This window comes from Pelophylax lessonae, assembly GCF_965119305.1.
Source record: "Pelophylax lessonae genome assembly, chromosome: 12".
Classification (NCBI taxonomy): domain Eukaryota; kingdom Metazoa; phylum Chordata; class Amphibia; order Anura; family Ranidae; genus Pelophylax; species Pelophylax lessonae.
In genome coordinates this window covers 35,805,551-35,829,613 of record NC_138779.1, presented here as the reverse complement: position 1 = coordinate 35,829,613, position 24,063 = coordinate 35,805,551, and the positions used below count along the sequence as shown (strand labels likewise).

General features: G+C 42.5%; 1 protein-coding gene across 1 annotated transcript; it reads right to left on the bottom strand.

Annotated features, from left to right (window-relative positions):
- Positions 1 to 259: 259 nt before the first annotated feature.
- LOC309568066 (indolethylamine N-methyltransferase-like) lies at positions 260 to 24,063 on the bottom strand. The gene is made up of 3 exons (XM_082273636.1): positions 23,898 to 24,063; positions 20,996 to 21,203; positions 260 to 859 (listed from the first exon to the last, which is right to left on the bottom strand). Exons 1-3 carry the CDS (start codon positions 24,046 to 24,048, stop codon positions 436 to 438), a joined length of 783 nt encoding a protein of 260 aa, XP_082129762.1. The 5' UTR covers positions 24,049 to 24,063; the 3' UTR covers positions 260 to 435.

Genomic DNA, 24,063 nt, shown 5'->3' with positions numbered 1-24,063 from the left:
GTTAATAATGTTTAGGTACTGAACCTGATTATTTTCTTTTGTTTTCTAATATATTATCCATACACTGTATCTGATTAGTATTTTTGTATAATCTTTATCCATATTCTGATGAGAGCAACACCGTAAATATCCATTTTTATCTATTTATTGATGGTTATCAATAAATAGATAAAAAGATATGTTGTATACATAAAAGGTTTACAATATCGATCCAAGACAAGTCAACACACATTTATATTCTGAATGATCTTTATTAAGATAGCGACATTTGTTAACACAATTTAACACAGATTAATGCAAAATGACTTTTCTGACTTTAGCACAGCTGCTGTGATTTCTGACTGCTATTATTAGGTCAATGATTAATTCTATTTGTTGCCTGTAGATTCCTTGTAAGATTTCCACACTGACATTAATGCTATTGGCTCCAATTATCTATTCCCCTTTGCGTCCTACAATGAACATAACAGCTTTATAATCAGTGAGATCGCTGACATTGCTTCTCTTCTGCACTGCACAGTAATCAACGACCAAACCCACCTTACCAAAGGCATTTTTCACAAACTCCTCATTATATTTTAAACAATGGAGCCGTTTTCCTGCAACAATCCAGTAAGTTGTATCTAAGGACGCAATAAGTATAAGCTTGCCTCCAGGTTTTAGCAGCTTTAATGTCTTCTCCAGATTCTTAATGTATTCATCTTCATTTTTACTGATGATTTCCAGTATCCAAACACTCATAATGCAGTCAGCAAGCGGTAATAGCACCGGGGAGGTTATGTTTTCCTGTTCATAATCACATTTCAAAATCTGCGAGACGGATGACCTGAGGCGCATTTCTTTTTCCTGAATTTGATCTCTAAAAAAAAAAAAAAAAAAAAAAACATAATATGCACATTACAGTAAAGATTTCAATATACAGTGATATGGCATGATGAGTGATGCTGCCAAAATTTGGTTAGACTGTAATTTGGCAAGTTAAAATAAAATTGTCATACTAGTGTAACACTACCCCCCTAGGAGTTGCTGATGTCAGGGTGTGCACAGCCAGTCACACAGCATTTCCTTCTTGTATCCAGACACAGTGATCAGAACTTTGGCTTGTTTTTTTTGTTTTTTGTTTTTTTAGGGGATAATAACTTGGATGGGGTAGCGGATTACAGGATACCCAACTTCCTAGCACATTATGTGACACTTACCTCCAATAAAGCCCGCAATGTCCCTACTGCTGGCCGCATCCATGTCTTCTTCCGGGTCTGCGGACTCCGGCAGTATTACATGGGCGGCCGTTTCTTCAGAGCGCATGCGCCAATGACGTCATCGGCTGCATGCACTGCAAATATCTCCTAAACTATGTGCTTAACCCCTTCAGCACTGGCATAAAGTGACAAAAGATCAGGCTGACATTCTCCCCAGAGCAAAAAGACAATTAGGTTCTTCCCCACATCCCACCCCCCCATTACCACCGCTGGCACTCATCCCACCCCCCATTACCACCACTGCCACTCATCCCACGCCCCATTACCACTGCTGCCACTCATCCCACCCCCACTGCCACTCATCCCACCCCCCATTACCACCACTGCCACTCATCCCGCCCCCCATTACCACCGCTGCCACTCATCCCACCCCCCATCACCACCGCTGCCACTTATCCCACCCCTCATCACCGCTGCTGCCACTCATCCCACCCCCCATCACCACTGCTACCACAGTACCACTCATCCCACCCCCCATCACCACGGCTGCCACTGATCACCCCCCATCCCCACGGCTGCCACTGATCCCACCCCCCCCATCACCACCACTGCCACTGATCCCACCCCCCCATCACCACCGCTGCCACAATATGCAGTTCATTTTAATATCGCCTGCTTTTTTATTTCTTTTATCGTGCATGGGGGGGCCACTTATTTGATTTTCGCCTAAGGCCTCAAAAAGTCTAGAGCCGCCTCTGCCCATCAGTAAAGCAGGAAGGCAACCTCGACCGCGGGAGGTCACTGAGATGTCCGGCATTGGAGCGGTCACTGTAGTTGAAGAAGCAGCAGCAGCTTCAGCAGGTAGAGCAACAGTAGTAGTGACCACTGGAGCTGGTCCAGAATCAACGGTTGCAACACAATTGAGCCAGTCCACTTGCAGCACCCGGGGTGATAAGGCCGGTGAGACTACCTCCAGCAGCGATTCCTCACAGCTTTGGCAGGTGATCCAGGGCCGAATATTAGTAGCCAGTCCTGAACACTTAACACATGTCAGCCTGATAGCTTCGTAGCCTCCCGCCGTGTACAGCACCAGGTTCCCTTTAGGAGTGCACCGCTCCCTGGTGTCAGTGATGACTTCTTTCAGCCCAGCCGGGCTGGAGCCGATACCCGGTACAAAAATTCTTAAGTCAGGAGTAGGAACTCCAAAATGCGCCATCTTCTCACTCTCTCAGCACATGTAGCAAGGATGACCGCGCACACAGCCGCGGTTTAATCTTCTCTGCGCTGGAGCAGTAACCCCTCCCCCTGCCTAGGGATTGGTCCGTCTGCTCGGCGGGAACTTCAGCACCCGCTTCTTTCTCTCTGCAGCGCGCCAAAACTTTTCTGGAGTCTGCCTTAACCCCTTCAGCACTGGCGTAAAGTGACAAAAGATCAGGTTGACACTCTCCCCAGAGCAAAAAGACAATTAGGTTCTTCCCCACATGGTTGATGAGGACAAAAACAGAGTCTCTGAGGCACAAAGGATGTTACTCTCCCACGGAGACAAACGGTGATTCCTGTGTAGTTGCAGTCCATTGCTAGAGGCGACCACCACAAAAAATACTGTCGAGCCCCACGTTGGGCGCCAGATGTAACTGACCCCCTAAACCTCCTAGGGCCTGGTGGTGACCCGCAGAGAGGGCCTACATACCTCCTTTGGGTGTGGATTGTTAGGCATGATGGGTAATGAACAAGTAAAGAAACGATGGGCGCCAGTCACTTTTATGCTTGAACAACAGAAGAACTTTATTTCGTCTCAACAGGACAAAAATAAGATAAGGGAGAAAGGGGTAGGGCCCAGGACACCTTTAATGAACAGTCAAATTGGCAGACACCGTTTACAAAAAATGACAGGCACTTAGACAGCGGTACAGAAAAACAGATATTGAGGTTCAGACTTACCTGGGAGGCAACTCCTCTCCCCTGGATTCAGTCCCTTCAAATAATCTGTGAAGCTTCAGATTGACCTGGGAGGCAACTCCTCTCCCCTGGTTCCAATCTCTTTCAGCAATCTGTACTGGCTAGACAGCTGTCTTCTATATCAAAAAGGCAGGTAACTCACAAAAGGATGTTGAAGCTCTGTGGATGCTCAATTCCATGCAGAACACTGGCTCTCCTCTGAAAAATCTCAGACATGTGGCTAGGCCCCAGGTTTCAGGCCTACCCAGCAGCAGCATAGTGGCACACACCCACCCCAGAGGGGTACGGGTGGCAAGAGAGCGAGTATTGGACTTCCCCCAGATAAATAGTCTCTCCCAGCATGCACCAGTTGCAATGTAATTGGCTAAGAGAGACATAAATATTCATAGCCTGTTTAACTGTATTTCTCACTCTAATGTCAGAGGCAACAGTGCCACCTACTGACAGAAGGGAGAACTACAGCCAAACCCAGATTAAGAGGAAGTCCAATATACCACAGTGCTATAAATCAGCCAAGCTAGTTACTGCCCAGCAAACTAAATTTTACTAGCAACCCCGCTTAAGGCAAGGGTGCTACATATGCAAGTTTAGGAGATATTTACAGCACCTATAGGTAAGCCTTAATATAGGTTTAACTATAGGTAAAAGTAATTAAAGTGGGTTTACACCCACTTTAAAGATTCCTCTTCTTCCTTCCACCTGCACAAACTTGGTTCCCTTGTATAGCTCCTATTGGTTCACTCCTGGGGGAATTAACAGTCTCTAGTTAGTTCAGCAACAGCCCATTACAGGCTAGGAACTTGCAGTCCCTTGGTAAAGTAGCAATGTGGAGTGAACAGCATCTTACACAACCTTCTGACTCTTCGTAGACACTGATTCCAATTCTACTGCTTGCAGAAATTCTAGCCCACCTGGCTGTCATCAACCCACCTGCCTGCTTTCTCTTCCCAGTCCTCCTGACTGACATACACATGAGACTCCCAGGGGAAAGGTTGGATGAACGCTTGGCACCAGTGGCGGCCGGTGCGTTGGGGGCACAGGGGCGCCGCCCCCCCCCCCCCCAATCCATGCGCCCGGCCCCCTAATCTGCATGCGGGGCGCCGGATGCATGGAGTTCAATGGGGCTTTTTTTTTTTTAGTCACCTGATTAGAGCCAGAGGCTCTAATAGGCTTCAGAAAAGGGTGGACCCGGGGCGCAGAGCAGTGCGCCCCGAGCCCACCCATTGTGTGACAATAGCTAATGAAAATTCGCTATTGTCACACGGATCCTCCTCCTGGCCAATCAGGTAGCGGGTCCGATACGCGCTTCCTGATTGGCCGAAAGGCAAACCCCATGCCATTGGCCGAGGAGGAGGCGGGAGGACTGAGGACTCGAGGAGACGCTGGGGGATTGAAGAGAATCCGCCGCTACAGGTAAGTGCATTGGTCTCAGGGGGGGGGCTTTGCACGCTGTTCACTCTGCATTGAAAGGGGGCACGCTGGCATCTCTGCATTGAAAGGGGGCACGCTGGCATCTCTGCATTGAATGGGGGCACGCTGGCATCTGTGTATTGAAAGGGAGCATGCTGGCATCTGTGAATTGAAAGGGGGCATGCTGGCATCTCTGCATTGAATGGGGGCATGCTGGCATCTGTGCATTGAAAGGGGGCACACTGGCATCTGTGGATTGAAAGGGGGCACGCTGGCATCTCTGCATTGAAAGGGGGCACAATGATCTCTGCATTGAAGGGGGCACGCTGGTATCTCTGCATTGAAAGGGGGCACGCTGGCATCTCTGCATTGAAAAGGGGCACGCTGGCATCTCTGCATTGAAAGGGGGCACGCTGGTCTCTGTGCATTGAAAGGGGGCACACTGGCATCTGTGCATTGAATGGGGGCACGCTGGCACCTGTGCATTGAAAGGGGGCACGCTGGCATCTCTGCATTGAAAGGGGGCACGCTGGCATCTCTACATTGAAAGGGGCACGATGATCTCTGCATTGAAGGGGGCACGCTGGTATCTCTGCATTGAAAGGGGGCACGCTGGCATCTCTGCATTGAAAGGGGGCACGCTGGCATCTCTGCATTGAAAGGGGGCACGCTGGTCTCTGTGCATTGAAAGGGGAACGCTGGTCTCTGTGCATTGAAAGGGGGCACGCAGGTCCCTGTGCATTGAAAGGGGGCATGCTGGTCTCTGTGCATTGAAAGGGGGCACGCTGGTCTCTGTGCATTGAAAGGGGGCATGCTATGCCTTAATTACTGAAGGCCCCTTTCACACTTTTGTGACCTCAAAGTCACGCAATTTTTTACAGCGTTTTTTGCCGCAAAGCAATGACTATTACATTTTTCTGATTGTGCCCCCCCCAAAAAAATTTTGAGCACCAGCCGCCACTGCTTGGCACACTGCTGTCTTTAACCGCTTAAGCCCAAGGCCTATTTTTGACACTTTTTGTTTACAAGTTAAAATACTATTTTTTGCTAGAAAACTACTTAGAACCCCCAAACATTATATATATATATATTTTTTAGCAAAGACTCTTGAGAATAAAAAGACGGTCATTGCAATATTTTTTGTCATGCGATATTTGCAGCGGTCTTTCAAACGCGATTTTTTGGGAAAAATTACGAAAAATCACATTTCACTGCATTTAAAAAAAACTAAACAGTAAAGTTAGCCCATGTTTTTCTATATTGTGAAAGATGATGTCATGCCAAGTAAATAGATACCCAACATGTTATGGTTTAAAATTGCGCACACCCGTGGAATGGCGACAAACTACGGTCAATAAACATCTCCATAGGCAACGCCTTACAATTTTTTACCGGTTACCAGTTTAGAGTTGGAGTATAGCTCTTTTTTTTAAATTATTGCTCACACTCTGGCGATCGCAGCAATACCTCACATGTGTGGTTTGAACAGTGATTTCATTTGCGGTGGGACTTATACATATACGTTTTCTTTCGTGCGCGAGCTCACGGCGAAGGGGAAGGCTAAAAATTTTTTTTTCCTTTTTATTTTATTTTTTTTAATTTTAACACAGGTTTTAAAAAAAAAAATCTGATCACTTTTATTGCTGTCACAAGCAATGTAAACATCCCTTGTGACCCCTCCACTACACTTACATGTATTCAAAACTTCTAAAACGGCATTTTTTAATACATTCACTTTTTGAAACTGCCGCCTTTAGCAGCCGAGTAACCTGGATGTGACGTCATGGATGCCGCCTCCGGGTTATGTCAACATCCGGCTTAGATCGGGACTCCATCCAGCTGGCGGATGTGCCACCAAGGTTGCTCGGGTCTCCCGGTGGGACGGGAGACCCAGGCAAAGCCGCGGAAGGCGGTGGGAGGGGGGATGTCCCATCCCACTCGCCGGGGTAACGATTGAGCGGCTCCTGAGCTGCATCGGTCATTACCGCCGGAAAGCCGACCGCCGGCTCTAAACAACCACTTAAAGTGAGCTGACATAGGTCTACGTCAGTTTGCGTGAAGTGGTTAAGAGTAGAGTTGATCGAACACCTGGATGTCCGGGTTCGGCGGGTCCGGCCAAACTTGAAAAAAAAGTCCGGGTTCGTGACCCGGACATAACCTGAACTTTACCCCAATCCCGAACCCCATCGAAGTCAATGGTGACCCAAACTTTTGAGCACTAAAATGGCTCTAAAAAACACTTGGAAAGGGCTAGAGGGCTGTAAATGGCAGCAAAATCTTCTTAAGAGCATAGCAAGTGCTCTGCAAACAAATGTGGATAGGGAAATAACTTAAAATAACATAAAAAACATAAAAGTAAAAAAGAATCCTCTTTAATGATGTAGGAGGAGGACTAGGCCCACATGGAGTAGGAGGTTGAGGTGGCGGTGGATATAGCGGTGTAGGTGGAAGCGGCGGCGGTGGAGGAGGAGGACGAGGTAGCCAACACTGGTTATGGTTTTTAATTAATTTTTTTTTTTAAATTAGGGTACACCCCAAAAGAGTAAGAAAGATCAAATACAACAATGACAAAAAGAAAACCCACCACGCCTATCAAATTAGGAGAAATGAGTATCCCCAAGCGCTTAGGAGAAATTCTAAAAGTATGCAGCTACTTAAATAAACCATATACTTAATCAAGGGATCCTCCTAACAAAATGTAGAAAAATCCAGTAGCGCAATATAGTGATGCAATAATGGTGGCACCCTCCTACCACATCTCAGTCATATGCTCACTAAGCACAAATATAAGAAATCTGAACAAAAGGAATTGCAAAGAAATCAATAATGCAATCGTACAATGATGGTGGCAACCCCCTGCTAAACCTCAAACATATGCTGCTGACATGAAATATGCTGACATAGAATAATAAATAGACATAATCAAAATAATAAAGTGAAGGATGTAATGACATAAAGTCAAAAATTCAAGTCCATGTGATGAACAAATACACCACATAATCCAAGGAGTGTATATTGTGTTGAAGATGTGCAGAAACGGACACTATCTCCAGGCTCCATGCCGTGGAAGACGGAACAGCCGGATGTCCCAACACTCCTACTCACGATTGTGTTGAGCGTCGCCTGGTCATGCCCCTGAGATAGTGTCCGAGATAGTGTCCGTGACGGATGTCACCTACTTCATAAGGATGATTTTATATGTGCTTTTTTAATGAGAACCAAGTGAGTTTACCTATATTGTTTGGCTGAATAAACTCAACTATAAAAATGTTATTGCACTAGTGGGATTCCACTTTTTTCTCCACATGGCTGAATACATGACCAGGATCTTGCCTATGGAAGTGTGATTTTGTGGTCTGATACCTCTTGCATTTCTAGCCTGGTTACGAGAGTAATTAAGCAACAACATTTGGTGAGTGTGTCTTTCAGCTATTTCCCCAGGCACGGTGAATGTGGAGATTGGTGACCCATACGTTTCTGCACTATCTTCAACACAATATACACTCCTTGTATTATGTGGTGTATTTGTTCATCACATGGACTTGAATTTTAGACTTAATGTCATTACATCCTTCACTTTATTATTTTGATTACGTCTATTTATTATTCTATGTCAGCATATTTCATGTCAGCATATGTTTGATGTGTAGCAGGGGGTTGCCACCATCATTGTACGATTGCATTATTGATTTCTTTGTAATTCCTTTTGTTCAGATTTTATATATGTGTGCTTAGTGAAGTGAGCATATGACTGAGATGTGGTAGGAGGGTGCCACCATTACTGCATCACTATACTGCGCTACTGGATTTTTCTACATTTTGTTAGGAGGATCCCTTGATTTAGCAAATACAACGATAGCTGGGTAAGGCCGGTATACATGTCTATTCTGCACAAGGTACGGACAAGTCTTGTGGGATCCATGCCTGGTTAATTTTAATGAACGTGAGCTTGTCCACATTGGCTCTGGACAGGCGGCTGCTCTTGTCTGTGATAACGCCCCCAGCCATGCTAAATACCCGTTCAGATAATATACTGGCTGCAGGGCAGGCCAGCACCTCCAAGGCATAAAGGGCAAGCTCAGGCCATGTGCCCAACTTGGAGACCCAGAAGTTGAAGGGGGCAGACCCGTCATTCAGTACGTCTAGGCGTGTGCACACATACTGCTCCACCATGTTAGTGAAATGCTGCCTCCTGCTAACACGTTCCGTATCAGCTGGTGGTGCTGCTGCTTGTTGTGGCGTGCTGACAAAGCTTTTCCACATTTCAGCTATGCTAACCCTGCCTTCTGAGGTGCTGGCGGTGCCCTGGTTGCGTTGGCGACCTCTTCCTCCTCTTCTGCCTGGGATCGCAGGTGGGTAGGGGGGTACTTCCTCTTCCGCTCCAGTGTTTGGGAGATAGAAAGCTGAACGCTTCCACGGGACATTGTGTAGATGGTTGCTGGTGACCCAGGTAGTGGTGTTGCTGGCTGATCCTCTGTTTTCAGGGTGGCAGGTGCCACTGTCAAGACAGAGGTGGATGAAGAGGCCGAGACTGCAGCAGAAGAGGAAGCAGGAGGAGCCAGAGACCTTTCTTGGTTTTTGAGGTGTCTACCCAACTGCAGCTCGTGCTTTGCCCTTAGATGCCTGTTCATGCAGGTTGTGCTCAGGTTGAGAAGGTTTATGCCTCGCTTTAGGCTCTGATTGCACAGCGTGCAAACCACTCGTGTCCTGTCATCATCACATTGTCTGAAGAACTGCCACGCTAGGGAACTCCTTTGAGCTGGCTTTGGTGTGCTCGGTCCCTTGCTGCGTTGGGCAGTAGCAGGCGTAGTGTCTAGGGCACGGCCGCTCCACTTTTGCACCCTGCTCCTCTTCTGCTGTGCTGGTGGCTCTGTGCGACCACCGCCTCTTCCTCCAAACCACTCAGATCACCTGCATGACGTTGATTCCATGTGGGGTCGAGGACCTCATCCTCCTCCACATCATCTTCCACCCAGTCTTCACCCCTGCCCTCCTTGTCAGTCTCCACAATTCGTAATTCCGCAGCAGTTGGCACCTGTGTTTCGTCATCATCCGAGATGTGCTGCGATGGTCCTCCCATGTACTCATATTCAAACATAAGTGGTTGGGCATCGGTGAACTCAATCTCTTCCACTTCTGGGTCAGGGCTAGGTCGATGGCCCTGGGAAACCATGCTAACAGAGTTATCAAAAAGAAAAAGAGACTGCTGCATGACTTGGGGCTCAGACTGCTTGGCTGATTTGCAAGGGGGTGAGGCTTAAAGATTGATGGACATTGGCTGCAGGTGCCAACTCTGACCTTTCAGCAGTAGACTGGGTGGGAGACAATGTGAAGGAACTGGAGGCACTGTCAGCAACCCAATCTACTATCGCCTGTACTTGTTCTGGCCTCAACATATGTAGAGGCACATTAGGCCCTGCCAAATACTGCTGCAGGTTCTGTCGCCTACTCACACCTTTAGGAAGGTGTTTCACTTGTGCGTGTAGCTGGCACAGATCGACCATGTCCTCTCCTTGCAATAGGAGCTCCACCAGCAGCACTACGACCCAGGCCACGTCCCTTTTTTGACCTTCTCCTCATATTTCTCTAATTTAGGATCTTCCCCTAAATGGGTTTTTATTAAAAAGCGGAATAGAACAACAGTATCCAATGGGTGCATCTCACAGTAAAATATGCAGACTAGGCCGCAAGTTAATTTTTTCCCCCTAAATGGGTTTTTATTGGAAAGCGGAATACAACAACAGTATCCAATGGGTGTATCTCACTGTAACATATGCAGACTAGGCCGCAATTTTATTTTTTCCACTAAATGGGTTTTAATTGAAAAGCGGAATACAACAACAGTATCCAATGGGTGTATCTCACTGTAACATATGCAGACTAGGCTGCAATTTAATTTTTTTCCCCTAAATGGGTTTTTATTGACAAGCGGAATACAACAACAGTATCCAATGGGTGTATCTCACTGTAACATATGCAGACTAGGCTGCAATTTAATTTTTTTCCCCTAAATGGGTTTTTATTGAAAAGCAGAATACAACAACAGTATCCAATGGGTGTATCTCACTGTAACATATGCTGACTATGCCGCAATTTAAATTTTTCCCCTAAATGGGTTTTTATTGAAAAGCGGAATACAACAGTATCCAATGGGTGTATCTCACTGTAACATATGCAGACTAGGCTGCAATTAAATTTTTTGCCCCTAAATGGGTTTTTATTGAAAAGCGGAATACAACAACAGTATCCAATGGGTGTATCTCACTGTAACATATGCAGACTAGGCTGCAATTAAATTTTTTGCCCCTAAATGGGTTTTTATTGAAAAGCGGAATACAACAACAGTATCCAATGGGTGTATATCACTGTAACATATGCAGACTAGGCTGCAATTTAATTTTTTTGCCCCTAAATGGGTTTTTATTGAAAAGCGGAATACAACAACAGTATCCAATGGGTGTATCTCACTGTAACATATGCAGACTAGGCTGCAATTTAATTTTTTGCCCCTAAATGGGTTTTATTGAAAAGCGGAATACAACAACAGTATCCAATGGGTGTATCTCACTGTAACATATGCATTGCAGACTATGCCGCAATTTTATTTTTTTCCACTAAATGGGTTTTAATTGAAAAGCAGAATACAACAACAGTATCCAATGGGTGTATATCACTGTAACATATGCAGACTAGGCTGCAATTTAATTTTTTTCCCCTAAATGGGTTTTTATTGACAAGCGGAATACAACAACAGTATCCAATGGGTGTATCTCACTGTAACATATGCTGACTATGCCGCAATTTAAAATTTTCCCCTAAATGGGTTTTTATTGAAAAGCGGAATACAACAGTATCCAATGGGTGTATCTCACTGTAACATATGCAGACTAGGCTGCAATTAAATTTTTTGCCCCTAAATGGGTCTTATTGAAAAGCGGAATACAACAACAGTATCCAATGGGTGTATCTCACTGTAACATATGCAGACTAGGCCGCAATTTTATTTTTTCCACTAAATGGGTTTTAATTGAAAAGCGGAATACAACAACAGTATCCAATGGGTGTATCTCACTGTAACATATGCAGACTAGGCTGCAATTTAATTTTTTTCCCCTAAATGGGTTTTTATTGACAAGCGGAATACAACAACAGTATCCAATGGGTGTATCTCACTGTAACATATGCAGACTAGGCTGCAATTTAATTTTTTCCCCTAAATGGGTTTTTATTGAAAAGCAGAATACAACAACAGTATCCAATGGGTGTATCTCACTGTAACATATGCTGACTATGCCGCAATTTAAATTTTTCCCCTAAATGGGTTTTTATTGAAAAGCGGAATACAACAGTATCCAATGGGTGTATCTCACTGTAACATATGCAGACTAGGCTGCAATTAAATTTTTTGCCCCTAAATGGGTTTTTATTGAAAAGCGGAATACAACAACAGTATCCAATGGGTGTATCTCACTGTAACATATGCAGACTAGGCTGCAATTAAATTTTTTGCCCCTAAATGGGTTTTTATTGAAAAGCGGAATACAACAACAGTATCCAATGGGTGTATATCACTGTAACATATGCAGACTAGGCTGCAATTTAATTTTTTTGCCCCTAAATGGGTTTTTATTGAAAAGCGGAATACAACAACAGTATCCAATGGGTGTATCTCACTGTAACATATGCAGACTAGGCTGCAATTTAATTTTTTGCCCCTAAATGGGTTTTATTGAAAAGCGGAATACAACAACAGTATCCAATGGGTGTATCTCACTGTAACATATGCATTGCAGACTATGCCGCAATTTTATTTTTTTCCACTAAATGGGTTTTAATTGAAAAGCAGAATACAACAACAGTATCCAATGGGTGTATATCACTGTAACATATGCAGACTAGGCTGCAATTTAATTTTTTTCCCCTAAATGGGTTTTTATTGACAAGCGGAATACAACAACAGTATCCAATGGGTGTATCTCACTGTAACATATGCTGACTATGCCGCAATTTAAAATTTTCCCCTAAATGGGTTTTTATTGAAAAGCGGAATACAACAGTATCCAATGGGTGTATCTCACTGTAACATATGCAGACTAGGCTGCAATTAAATTTTTTGCCCCTAAATGGGTCTTATTGAAAAGCGGAATACAACAACAGTATCCAATGGGTGTATCTCACTGTAACATATGCAGACTAGGCCGCAATTTTATTTTTTCCACTAAATGGGTTTTAATTGAAAAGCGGAATACAACAACAGTATCCAATGGGTGTATCTCACTGTAACATATGCAGACTAGGCTGCAATTTAATTTTTTTCCCCTAAATGGGTTTTTATTGACAAGCGGAATACAACAACAGTATCCAATGGGTGTATCTCACTGTAACATATGCAGACTAGGCTGCAATTTAATTTTTTCCCCTAAATGGGTTTTTATTGAAAAGCAGAATACAACAACAGTATCCAATGGGTGTATCTCACTGTAACATATGCTGACTATGCCGCAATTTAAATTTTTCCCCTAAATGGGTTTTTATTGAAAAGCGGAATACAACAGTATCCAATGGGTGTATCTCACTGTAACATATGCAGACTAGGCTGCAATTAAATTTTTTGCCCCTAAATGGGTTTTTATTGAAAAGCGGAATACAACAACAGTATCCAATGGGTGTATCTCACTGTAACATATGCAGACTAGGCTGCAATTAAATTTTTTGCCCCTAAATGGGTTTTTATTGAAAAGCGGAATACAACAACAGTATCCAATGGGTGTATCTCACTGTAACATATGCAGACTAGGCTGCAATTTAATTTTTTTGCCCCTAAATGGGTTTTTATTGAAAAGCGGAATACAACAACAGTATCCAATGGGTGTATCTCACTGTAACATATGCAGACTATGCCGCAATTTAAATTTTTCCCCTAAATGGGTTTTTATTGAAAAGCGGAATACAACAGTATCCAATGGGTGTATCTCACTGTAACATATGCAGACTAGGCTGCAATTAAATTTTTTGCCCCTAAATGGGTTTTTATTGAAAAGCGGAATACAACAACAGTATCCAATGGGTGTATCTCACTGTAACATATGCAGACTAGGCTGCAATTAAATTTTTTGCCCCTAAATGGGTTTTTATTGAAAAGCGGAATACAACAACAGTATCCAATGGGTGTATCTCACTGTAACATATGCAGACTAGGCTGCAATTTAATTTTTTTGCCCCTAAATGGGTTTTTATTGAAAAGCGGAATACAACAGTATCCAATGGGTGTATCTCACTGTAACATATGCAGACTAGGCTGCAATTTAATTTTTTTGCCCCTAAATGGGTTTTTATTGAAAAGCGGAATACAACAACAGTATCCAATGGGTGTATCTCACTGTAACATATGCAGACTAGGCTGCAATTTAATTTTTTGCCCCTAAATGGGTTTTATTGAAAAGCGGAATACAACAACAGTATCCAATGGGTGTATCTCACTGTAACATATGCATTGCAGACTATGCCGCAATTTTATTTTTTTCCACTAAATGGGTTTTAATTGAAAAGCAGAATACAACAACAGTATCCAATGGGTGTATCTCACTGTAACATATGCAGACTAGGCTGCAATTTAATTTTTTTCCCCTAAATGGGTTTTTATTGACAAGCGGAATACAACAACAGTATCCAATGGGTGTATCTCACTGTAACATATGCTGACTATGCCGCAATTTAAAATTTTCCCCTAAATGGGTTTTTATTGAAAAGCGGAATACAACAGTATCCAATGGGTGTATCTCACTGTAACATATGCAGACTAGGCTGCAATTAAATTTTTTGCCCCTAAATGGGTCTTATTGAAAAGCGGAATACAACAACAGTATCCAATGGGTGTATCTCACTGTAACATATGCATTGCAGACTATGCCGCAATTTAATTTTTTTCCCCTAAATGGGTTTTTATTGAAAAGCGGAATACAACAACAGTATCCAATGGGTGTATCTCACTGTAACATATGCAGACTAGGCTGCAATTTAATTTTTTTCTCCTAAATGGGTTTTTATTGACAAGCGGAATAGAACAACAGTATCCAACGGGTGTATCTCACAGTAACGTATGAATGAAAACTTTTTATTTTTCCCTTCAATTGGTGCTTTTTGAATAGCAGATTAGAACTGCAGTGTCTAAATGCTGTATGACAGTGTCACAGTAAAGTATGAATGAAAAACTGAAAAATAATTGTCCCCTTAAATCGGTGCTTTTTGAATAGCAGATCAGAACTGCAGTGTCTAAATGCTGTAAGTCACAGTAAAGTATGAATGAAAAAACGTTTTTTTTTTTTTAAATCCAGATTAAGCAGACACATATGCACTGAGCTTGCATTACATGGCTGCTACACGCCGCACGCCGCCCACCTAACAGACTGATAAAAGTTTTTTTTTCTCCCTCCTCCTCACTGGGCTCAGGTCAGGGCAAAAAGATTGTGCACTGCACCCCCACACAATAAAATCAATGTAGATCGCTGTCTGATTTAAGAAGATTCTTCCTATTCTTTCCATGAAAGCAATCTCCAGCCTGCCCCTACAATAATCTCCTATCTCTCCCTCAGCAGCAGCAGGAACCTTTCCCTACAGTAGTTAGAGCAGAGTGACGTGCGGTGCTATAATTTGACTCAAGCTTATATAGAGGCTGGGTCACATGCTGCACTGGCCAATCACAGCCATGCCATTAGTAGGCATGACTGTGATGGCTTCTAAGGGCACACTAGTTAAACAATTGCTGATTGGCTGCCTTGCAGCTTTGAAACCACGCTAAAACATGAAATAAAATAACGAACAACGGACTGTATCCCAAACATACAGTGAAATGTTCGGGTCCGTGTCTGAACACCAAAAAGTCCGGTACGATCCCCGAACAATACAGTCCGTGTTCGCTCAACCCTTGTTAAAGCGGAGTTCCGGGCACAAAAACAGTTTTTCAATAAACATACCCCCGGAACAGACAGGGCTAGTACATTCCACAATGGATAGCCTCTGATCTGTCCCGGTTCACACTTACCTGCAAGAAGAAATACTTACTTATAAAATTTCTTCTACAGCGTTGCCATCTCTGTTGTGGGCAGCTGAAGCCGGCGCGATCCTCTTCTGCGTCCTCTTCCGTGTCTTCTTCTCCCAAAATGCGCCTGCACCGGCCCCTCTCGTCACTTCCGGTGCGGTGCCGCATTCCTACACAGCTTCTGGGCATGCCCAGAAGCTGTTTAGCAGGGAATGCGGCGTCGCCCCGGAAGTGACGAGCGGGGCCAGTGCCGCCGCATTGATTCCTGGGAGCGATGACGTTCAGCTCCCAGGAATCATCGCAAAGAGGAAGTGACGGCGGAGCCGCGGCACAGAGGGAGGAAGTGGAGAATAGGTGAGTATTTTCTATCTACAATTACAAGGTGAGTAAAAAAAAATATATACCTAACTATCCAATTCCTTTTCAGGTGAAGAAGAGCCAGCGGATGGGCACAAAATCGATTAGGTCGATTTTGTGCCCGGAACTCCTCTTTAAGAGAGTGTTGCTACAGCTGGCAGTCTCTCCCCTTGTCTGTCCTTGCACTGTGCTGATCTACTCACTGTCTCTCCCTGTTCTCTCCACTGCCTCTCTGGTCCCTCCAAATGCCTGCTGTGGTGGCCAGGTAAAGCCCCTCCCTGGAAGGGGTCCCTCAAGGGCAACCGACAAACTCTCTTCAACACTGCTTCTCCATCTTCCACCCAACTCCCCTGCTGGTATGGCTCATGTCTATGTATAGGCTTCTTAGTTCCCTGCCAGGCCCCCAACCTGGGGATTGGCTAAGGGCCCCTAAATATTCAAGGAAACCCCTCATAGTTTCAGCCCACTATCTTCCAGAATATTCTCCAACATTCTAGAAACGGGGAGGGGCATCAGATAGCTGCTAGGATGAGTCAATCAGCACTGGCCTCTAATAACCTTGACCCAGATTTCAGTGACTCAGTAACTCTCTTTAACCCTGCTTCTCTATATTTCAACCGACTTCCCTGCTGGCATGGCTCATGTCTTTTTATAGGCTCCTTAGTTCCTTGCCAGGCCCCCAACCTGGGGATTTGCTAAGGGCCCCTAAAAATACAGGGAAACCTCTCCTAGCTTCCACCCACTATCTTTCAGAACATTCTAGAAACAGGGGGGGGGGGGCCTCAGAGAGCTTCTAGGATGAGTCATCCAACCCTAGCCTCTAATAACCCTGACCAAGATTCAGTGACTCAGGTTTATCTCTGGGCTACACTATAATTCTTACTTCAAAGTAGCACACACTAGTGGGTGCTACAGTAGGATTTTTAAACTGAATTGCATTGCAGTCAAAATGAGGTCATATGTTATGTTTAAGTTAGGTCCTCTGGAGGGCTGCTGGACAAGCTATTGTCACTGAAATGACATGTTTGTCTTTGCTTGTTGTTCCTTAAACTGGTAAGATAAGGGAGTTGGTTTACTAAAGGCAAATAGTCTGTTGACTTTGAAAGTGAAGTTTCACTTTGCAAAGGCATTTTCCCCAGAGTTTATTGAATGAGGTGATATATTTAACTTTACAAAGAATACCAAATCAAACACAAAGAACATTTTAAAAAAGCGTTTTCCATTAAAAAGTACAACTTCCCTTGCAATGTCTGTTTGTCTTTAGGACATTAACTCTAAAAGGTGTGATACTAGCATTCTAAAAAAACAAAAAAGCAATACAATATGTACATTTATTTTAATGTTATTTGATATTTCTTACCACTAGAGTACAATACAGCCAAACACAGTAAATGGCTCTTGCTGTCCCTTTATCACACACAGTTTGTTTCTTTGGTCAGCACCTGTTAAGTTCAACCTGCCTAATAGTACTTTCATGTGCATGGTATGGCAGCATACTGATGGGTCAAACCTTACAGGGCTACCAGACTGACTACTATATAAATAAAAAACTCAACCTAGCACCATAATTCTTATTTTTATCCTCAGGGCAATAGGATGCAGCTACTGTCCCTAGTAATGAATTACGAATTAAATACATTTTTGTACTATTTTTACCCTTACCTGACTGCTTCCTTTCAAGCAAGTTTTCTGAAACTCTCCTCCCTGAATTCCTCATATCACAGGTGTTAAAGAGGTCCCTTGTGAGGAGCCCTATTTTGGTATTGTTTAGTAAGCAGGTAACTGTGGTGTTCTATCAATGAAGCACAGGACACATGTTCCATGCTTTTATTTGCTCTTTCTCTGTCCCCAAGCCTCAATAATGGTTGGTGTGGTTTCAATTGTCCCATACGATTGGCTGAAGCCCCGGTCATCTAACACTGCTGTTTTGGCCAGATGAGGAGATGGGCTATGGTCTGACAGGGGGTGGGGTTTTAAAGTAATGGACTTAAATATGGAGGGCAGCAAAGGGCAGTCACTTTTTGTCTTGAGTAGATCCTGCACTATCTGCTCTTTTTTCTTCTGGTATTGGTAGGTTCTTACTTCATGTCTGGAGATTCTGTTTCAAGCATTTTAATTCTATCCCTATTCACACATATTCTGCTACAGCTACAACATTGCTTTTTCTAAATGAATAAAGCAATAATAGATCCTTCACACAATAATAGGTAGGGGTTGATAAGTATTGAAGAAGATATGTAGAAGAGCATTTAAACTGTTAACCACTTCCATACAGAGCAGTTACACCCCCTTCCTGCCCAGACCAATTTTCAGCTTTCAGCGCTCTCACATTTTGAATGATAATTACTCAGTCATACAACACTGTACCCAATCAAATTTTTTATCATTTTTTCAAACAAATAGAGCTTACTTTTAATAGTATTTAATCACTGCTGGGTTTTTTATTTTTTGTGATATAAGTGAAAAAAGAGCGAACATTTTGAAAAAAAAAAAAAAACATTTTGTTTTAGTTTCTATTATACAATTTTGCAAATAAGTAATTTTTTTCATAAATTTGGGCCAAAATGTATACTACTACATACCTTTGGTAAAAATAACCCAAATTAGTGGATATTATTTAGTCTATGTGAAGGTTATAAAGTCTACAAGCTATGGTGCCAATCATTGAAAATTAATCATACATGATGTACCGATCTCATTTCTTGAGGCCCTGAAATGTCAGGACAGTACATATACCCCCCAAATGACCCCTTTTTGGAAAGTAAACATTCCAGGGTATTAAGTAAGAGGCATGGTGAGTTTTTTGAAGTTCTAATTTTTTCCCACAATTCTTGGGAAAATGAAGAAATATATATATATATATATATATATATATATATTTTACACATAATTGTCATAATAACAAGTTATTTCTCACACACAGTATATGCATACTTGCAATTACACCCCAAAATACATTCTGCTACTCCTCCTGAGTATGGTGATACCACATGTGTGAGACTTTTACACAGCCTGGCCACATACAGAGGCCCAACATGCAAGGAGCACCGTCAGGTGTTCTAGGAGCATAAATTACACATATAATTTCCTGACGACCTATCACACTTTTGAAGGCCCTGGAGCACCAGGACAATGGAATTACCCACAAAATGACCCCATTTTGGAAAGCAAACACCCCAACGTATATTCTATGAGGCATAATGAGTCTTTTGAACATGTCATTTTTTTCCACAAGTTTTTGCAAAATGTGGAAAGAAAATGAAAACGCATTTTTTTTTTACACAAAGTTGTCAATTTATAAGATATTTCACTCTGGACTGGAGACAGGTACCCGGGTACTCTGGGCTGGAGACAGGTACTCCGGTACTCTGGGCTGGAGACAGGTACTTGGGTACTCTGGGCTGGAGACAGGTACTGGGGGCTGGAGACAGGTACTTGGGTACTCTGGTCTAGAGACAGGTACTCGGGTACTCTAATGGGCTACAGAGAGGTATTTGGGTACTATGATGGGCTGCAGAGAGGTATTCGGGTACTCTAATGGGCTGGAGACTGGTACCCGGATACTTTGATGGGCAGAAGACAGGTACTCAGGTACTCTATTGGGCTGCAGATAGGTACTCAGATACCCTGATGGGCTGGAGAAAGGTACTCAGGTATTCTAATGGGCTGCAGATAGGTACTCTGAAGGGCTGGAGACAGGTACAGGTTTTATTTAGGTGCAGTGTCGCACAACCGCGCAATTGTCTGTTAAATTAACGCAGTGCCACATCACAAAAAATGGCCTGGTCATTAAGGAGGTAAAACCTTCCGGTCCAGAATTGGTTAAACAATGTGAATTGGCTTTTTCAGCACAGTAGATAAGGAGAGCTAAAAAAAAAAAACATTATAAAGAGCTGAGAGCTCCATTGGCTGGATGGAAACAGATTTGAACTTTTCAAATACAATATTTCAAAGTTACCTGACTAAAAATAAGAAAAAAGTTTGTATGTAACCACTTGCCGAGCAGCTGCCGTAGTTTTACTGCGGCACAACGGCTCTGTCTCGTGAGGAAGCCAATCAGCGGGTCCAGAGGCCACGATTGCCGCCGGGCACCCACGATCGATCCCCGTGGAAACAGAACAGTGGTCTGCCGTTGTAAATACAGCAGACTGCTGTTCTGTCAGTTATGAACACAGGGATCCTGTCTTCCTCCTATTTAGGAACACAGGTCTCTGTGTTAATGCAGCAAGCCCATCCCCCTCACAGTTAGAAAGCACCCCCTAGGGACACATTTAACCCTTTGATCACCCCTAGTGTTAACCCCTTCCCTGTCAGTGTCATTAGTATAGTAACAATGCATATTTTTAGCACTGATTACTGTAGTAATGTCATTAATCCCCCCAAAAGAGTAAAAAATGTCAGATAGGTGTCCGATCGGTCTGCCGCAATGTTGTCGTCCCGCTAAAAATCGCTGATCGCCGTCATTACTAGTAATAAAATAAATAAATAAAAATGACAAATCTATCCTCTAGTTTGTAGACGCAATAGCTTTTGCGCAAACTCACCAAATTTTGGTAATTTTGTTTACCAAAAATATGTAGCAGAATACAAAATGCCCAAAAATTATGAAAAAAATTGATTTTCCCTTTTTTTTTTTTTAATTGGGAATGTTATATAGCAGAAAGTAAAAAATATAGTTTTTTCTTCTTTTTCAAAATTGTCACTCTTTTTTTGTTTATAGCGCAAAAAATAAAAATCGCACAGGTGATCAAAAACCACCAAAAGAAAAGCTCTATTGTTGGGGAAGAGGACATCAATTTTATTTGGGTACAGCATCGCACGACCGCTCAATTGTTAGTTAAAGTAATGCAGTGCCAAATCACAAAAAAATGGCCTGCTTATTAATTGGGAAATTCTTCCAGTCCAGAAGTGGTTAAACAACTTAATAAATGAAATATACTCAAAACCAATAAAAGTGTATTTTAAAGAAACAATCTTCTGCAACCTAAAATGCAAAAATCAGAAAGTGAGGAATGATTATGGGACAAGTCACCTCGTTCCTTCTAACGCAGCTGCAGCTGCTGATGTATGCGACCAATCATATGCTCCGGTACGGTCATGTAGCCATCTTGTCAGTTCCATGATACATTTCTCTTGGAATTTTAATATAACTATTTTTTTGAAGAAACCGGAGCCGGCATAAAGATGGTGAATGATGGAACCAACGCTGATGTCAATCATAAATGTACCCTTAACATGACCTGCAGGGATAATACAGATTCAGATGTTATTTTCCCGAAACATTTTACTGCCAATAAAGAGATTTCATAACAATTGGCATTTTATGACACTGCTAGGTGAATATAGCTTTAAAAAATTGTTCCCCACCAATATTTGATATGGTCATGGGATTCCCTGCTAGGCCCAGCCACCATTATATGTCACACTATCTTCCATATGTGTCACATTATCTTCCATTATATGTCACATTATCTTCCATTATATGTCACATTATCTTCCATATATGTCACATTATCTTCCATTATATGTCACATTATCTTCCATATGTGTCACATTATCTTCCGTTATATGTCACATTATCTTCCATTATATGTCACATTATCTTCCATATATGTCACATTATCTTCCATTATATGTCACATTATCTTCCATTATATGTCAAATTATCTTCCATTATATGTCACATTATCTTGCCAGATGAGCAAGGTGCTGAGATGTAGTGCAGGTAAGGGGAGTATAAAGAGGTCAAGGGGCACAGTCACTTTGCTTTACATTTGTTATGATCTTTTGTTATGCTCTATTCATACTTGTGCGACTTCAAAAATGTGCAATTTCCATTGTTACTTTACAGTGTGACTTAATGGGACTTTGATGCCACTTTGGGCATGCTACTTTGGGCAAGTGCAAATTTGGCTTTGACCATGTGACTGTGTGTGCTCTACAAAGTCACACACACACACACACACACACACACACACACACACACACACACACACACACATATATATATAATTCAGGTGTGACTTTCATGCGACATTTAAGGTTTACATGGAAGTCTATGGTCCTCATGTCGCATGAAAGTCGGACCAAAGTAGTGCAGGAACTACTTTAATGTCCCTGTGACTTTAAGGCCTCATGCCCACAGGACATTAAAACAACAAAAAAACAAACTGCAAAGCCAGTACTGACACCAGGAAAAAGCAGCTGTAAAAACACGCTTTTAGTAGCGTTTTGCATTGGTGTTAATGAACATTTCGCTGCGTTTAATTATGTTAGCGTTTAGCAGTGTTTCTCTGCCCTCTTCTATTTTCCACTCCCAAATCCAATTGCTACAGCTTAAAAATGCTTGACACAGGCTAACGCTGTATATAGTGCTAACCCGCGTTTAGCCACGTTTAGCCGCATTAGGCGTTTTTTACAGCTGTAACACTGCTGCTCCAGAACGCGCTTGCCCTGGGTTTTTTTTTGCAGCTTGAAAATGCCTATGCCACTAAAAGCTCCTAAAACCAATGTGTGCATGGACACATAGAATAACATGGAGAGGCGTTTTTAAGCTGTAAAAAATGCCTTGTATGCGCGAAAGTTGCATGACAACTCGTACAAGTGTAAACTGGGCCTTAAAGTTAAAAAACAAGTATGATAATGTTTGGGAATTAACCTTTTGCAAGCAAATACATAAAAAGTGATAATATAATGACTAGGAGTGACACCTTCACCAAAAAAAAAACAGTCATAGACTTTGGACTCCATCGTCAGCAATCTTCTTTTCTTTCCCCTCACCCCCCACCCTCTAATGCCCTCCCCTTCTCACCCCCCCCCTCCCCCCCCTTTTTTCCCCCCTTTCTTACCCATCCTGTTCTAACTGCTGGAAAAGGGAAGGTACAGTGGGCAGAAAGGGATGTTCAGCACTTTACTTTCTTATGTTCGAGAGCCAAGTCACACATGACTAGTTTCACAATGGGCCTCATATAGATAATTCTGTGCCTTTACTTACTGTAAGCCTATAGGCCTTTTTTCTCTCTAGTTTTGCATATGGCTCTAACAAGTATGTGTGGCCTTATTTTGTTCACCTGTGTTTTAGTTATATTTACATGTAACTACTGTTCTGTTCTGCTGTATCGCTTTCTGTGTTATATTTGCAAAAAAAAAAAAAAAAAACACTGTCATAGGAAATACATTGTCACATTTGTTATTGTCTCATCATGATGTGGTACCAGTTTATGATCCTCTTTTAAAATAATTTTCTCTGGATCAGCCTGCCCCCGTTGACCTCTTCACCCCAAGCTGGAGTTCTCCATTGTTTTATTGTGCCATTGGATGGAATAAATAGCACAGAGAATTCATCTTGAAGTTTTTGTTTTCCTCCCACGGAGGTGACACCCAAGACAGCTTTTCACAATAAAATGTTTTTAAATGCCCACTGGAGAAGTTTTTAATAATCATTTCTAGAACCCAACCTTGATTGGTACTTGTCTAAAACCTTATCCTGGATTTGCTTACACCAGGAATATTATTACCCAAAAGTAGACTTTATTCAACCAATTATACAACATCAGAGGGCGATTGTTTGCTCCAGAGGAAGCCCCATTTATTGTGTTGATTGTTGTTATTTAATTTACAAATTTAATACAATTTTATATAATTATTCATACAATAATTTTAATATACATCATATATATATAAAATCTCAATCAAATCTATTTAAATTGGAACTTGTAACAACAAAACGTGGAAGAGTTCAAAGTGAGGTGAATATCTTTTTCTATAGAAATTGCTTGATTTTTGAGCCAGAAATAAAGCATTCTCCTGCTACCAGCAATGGGAAGCTGTGAAGACAGAGCTATGGGAACCCCCACCACTGTGAGTGATATCCTTAGATTTGTTACCAAAATTAGTCTTCTTTTGTTGAATATATCATTATATTCTGTACATACCGCTGCTGAGTTGATTGTAAATATTCGCCATTGGAAATTTTAAAGTATCATCTGCAAAGACCATGTCCTCCTTATTAGAGAAATATGAATCCAGATAATTTCTGGTATCCATTCCATGTACATGATAGAGTTCATGTGTTGTGGAATCCATTGTCCTGCAATGCTG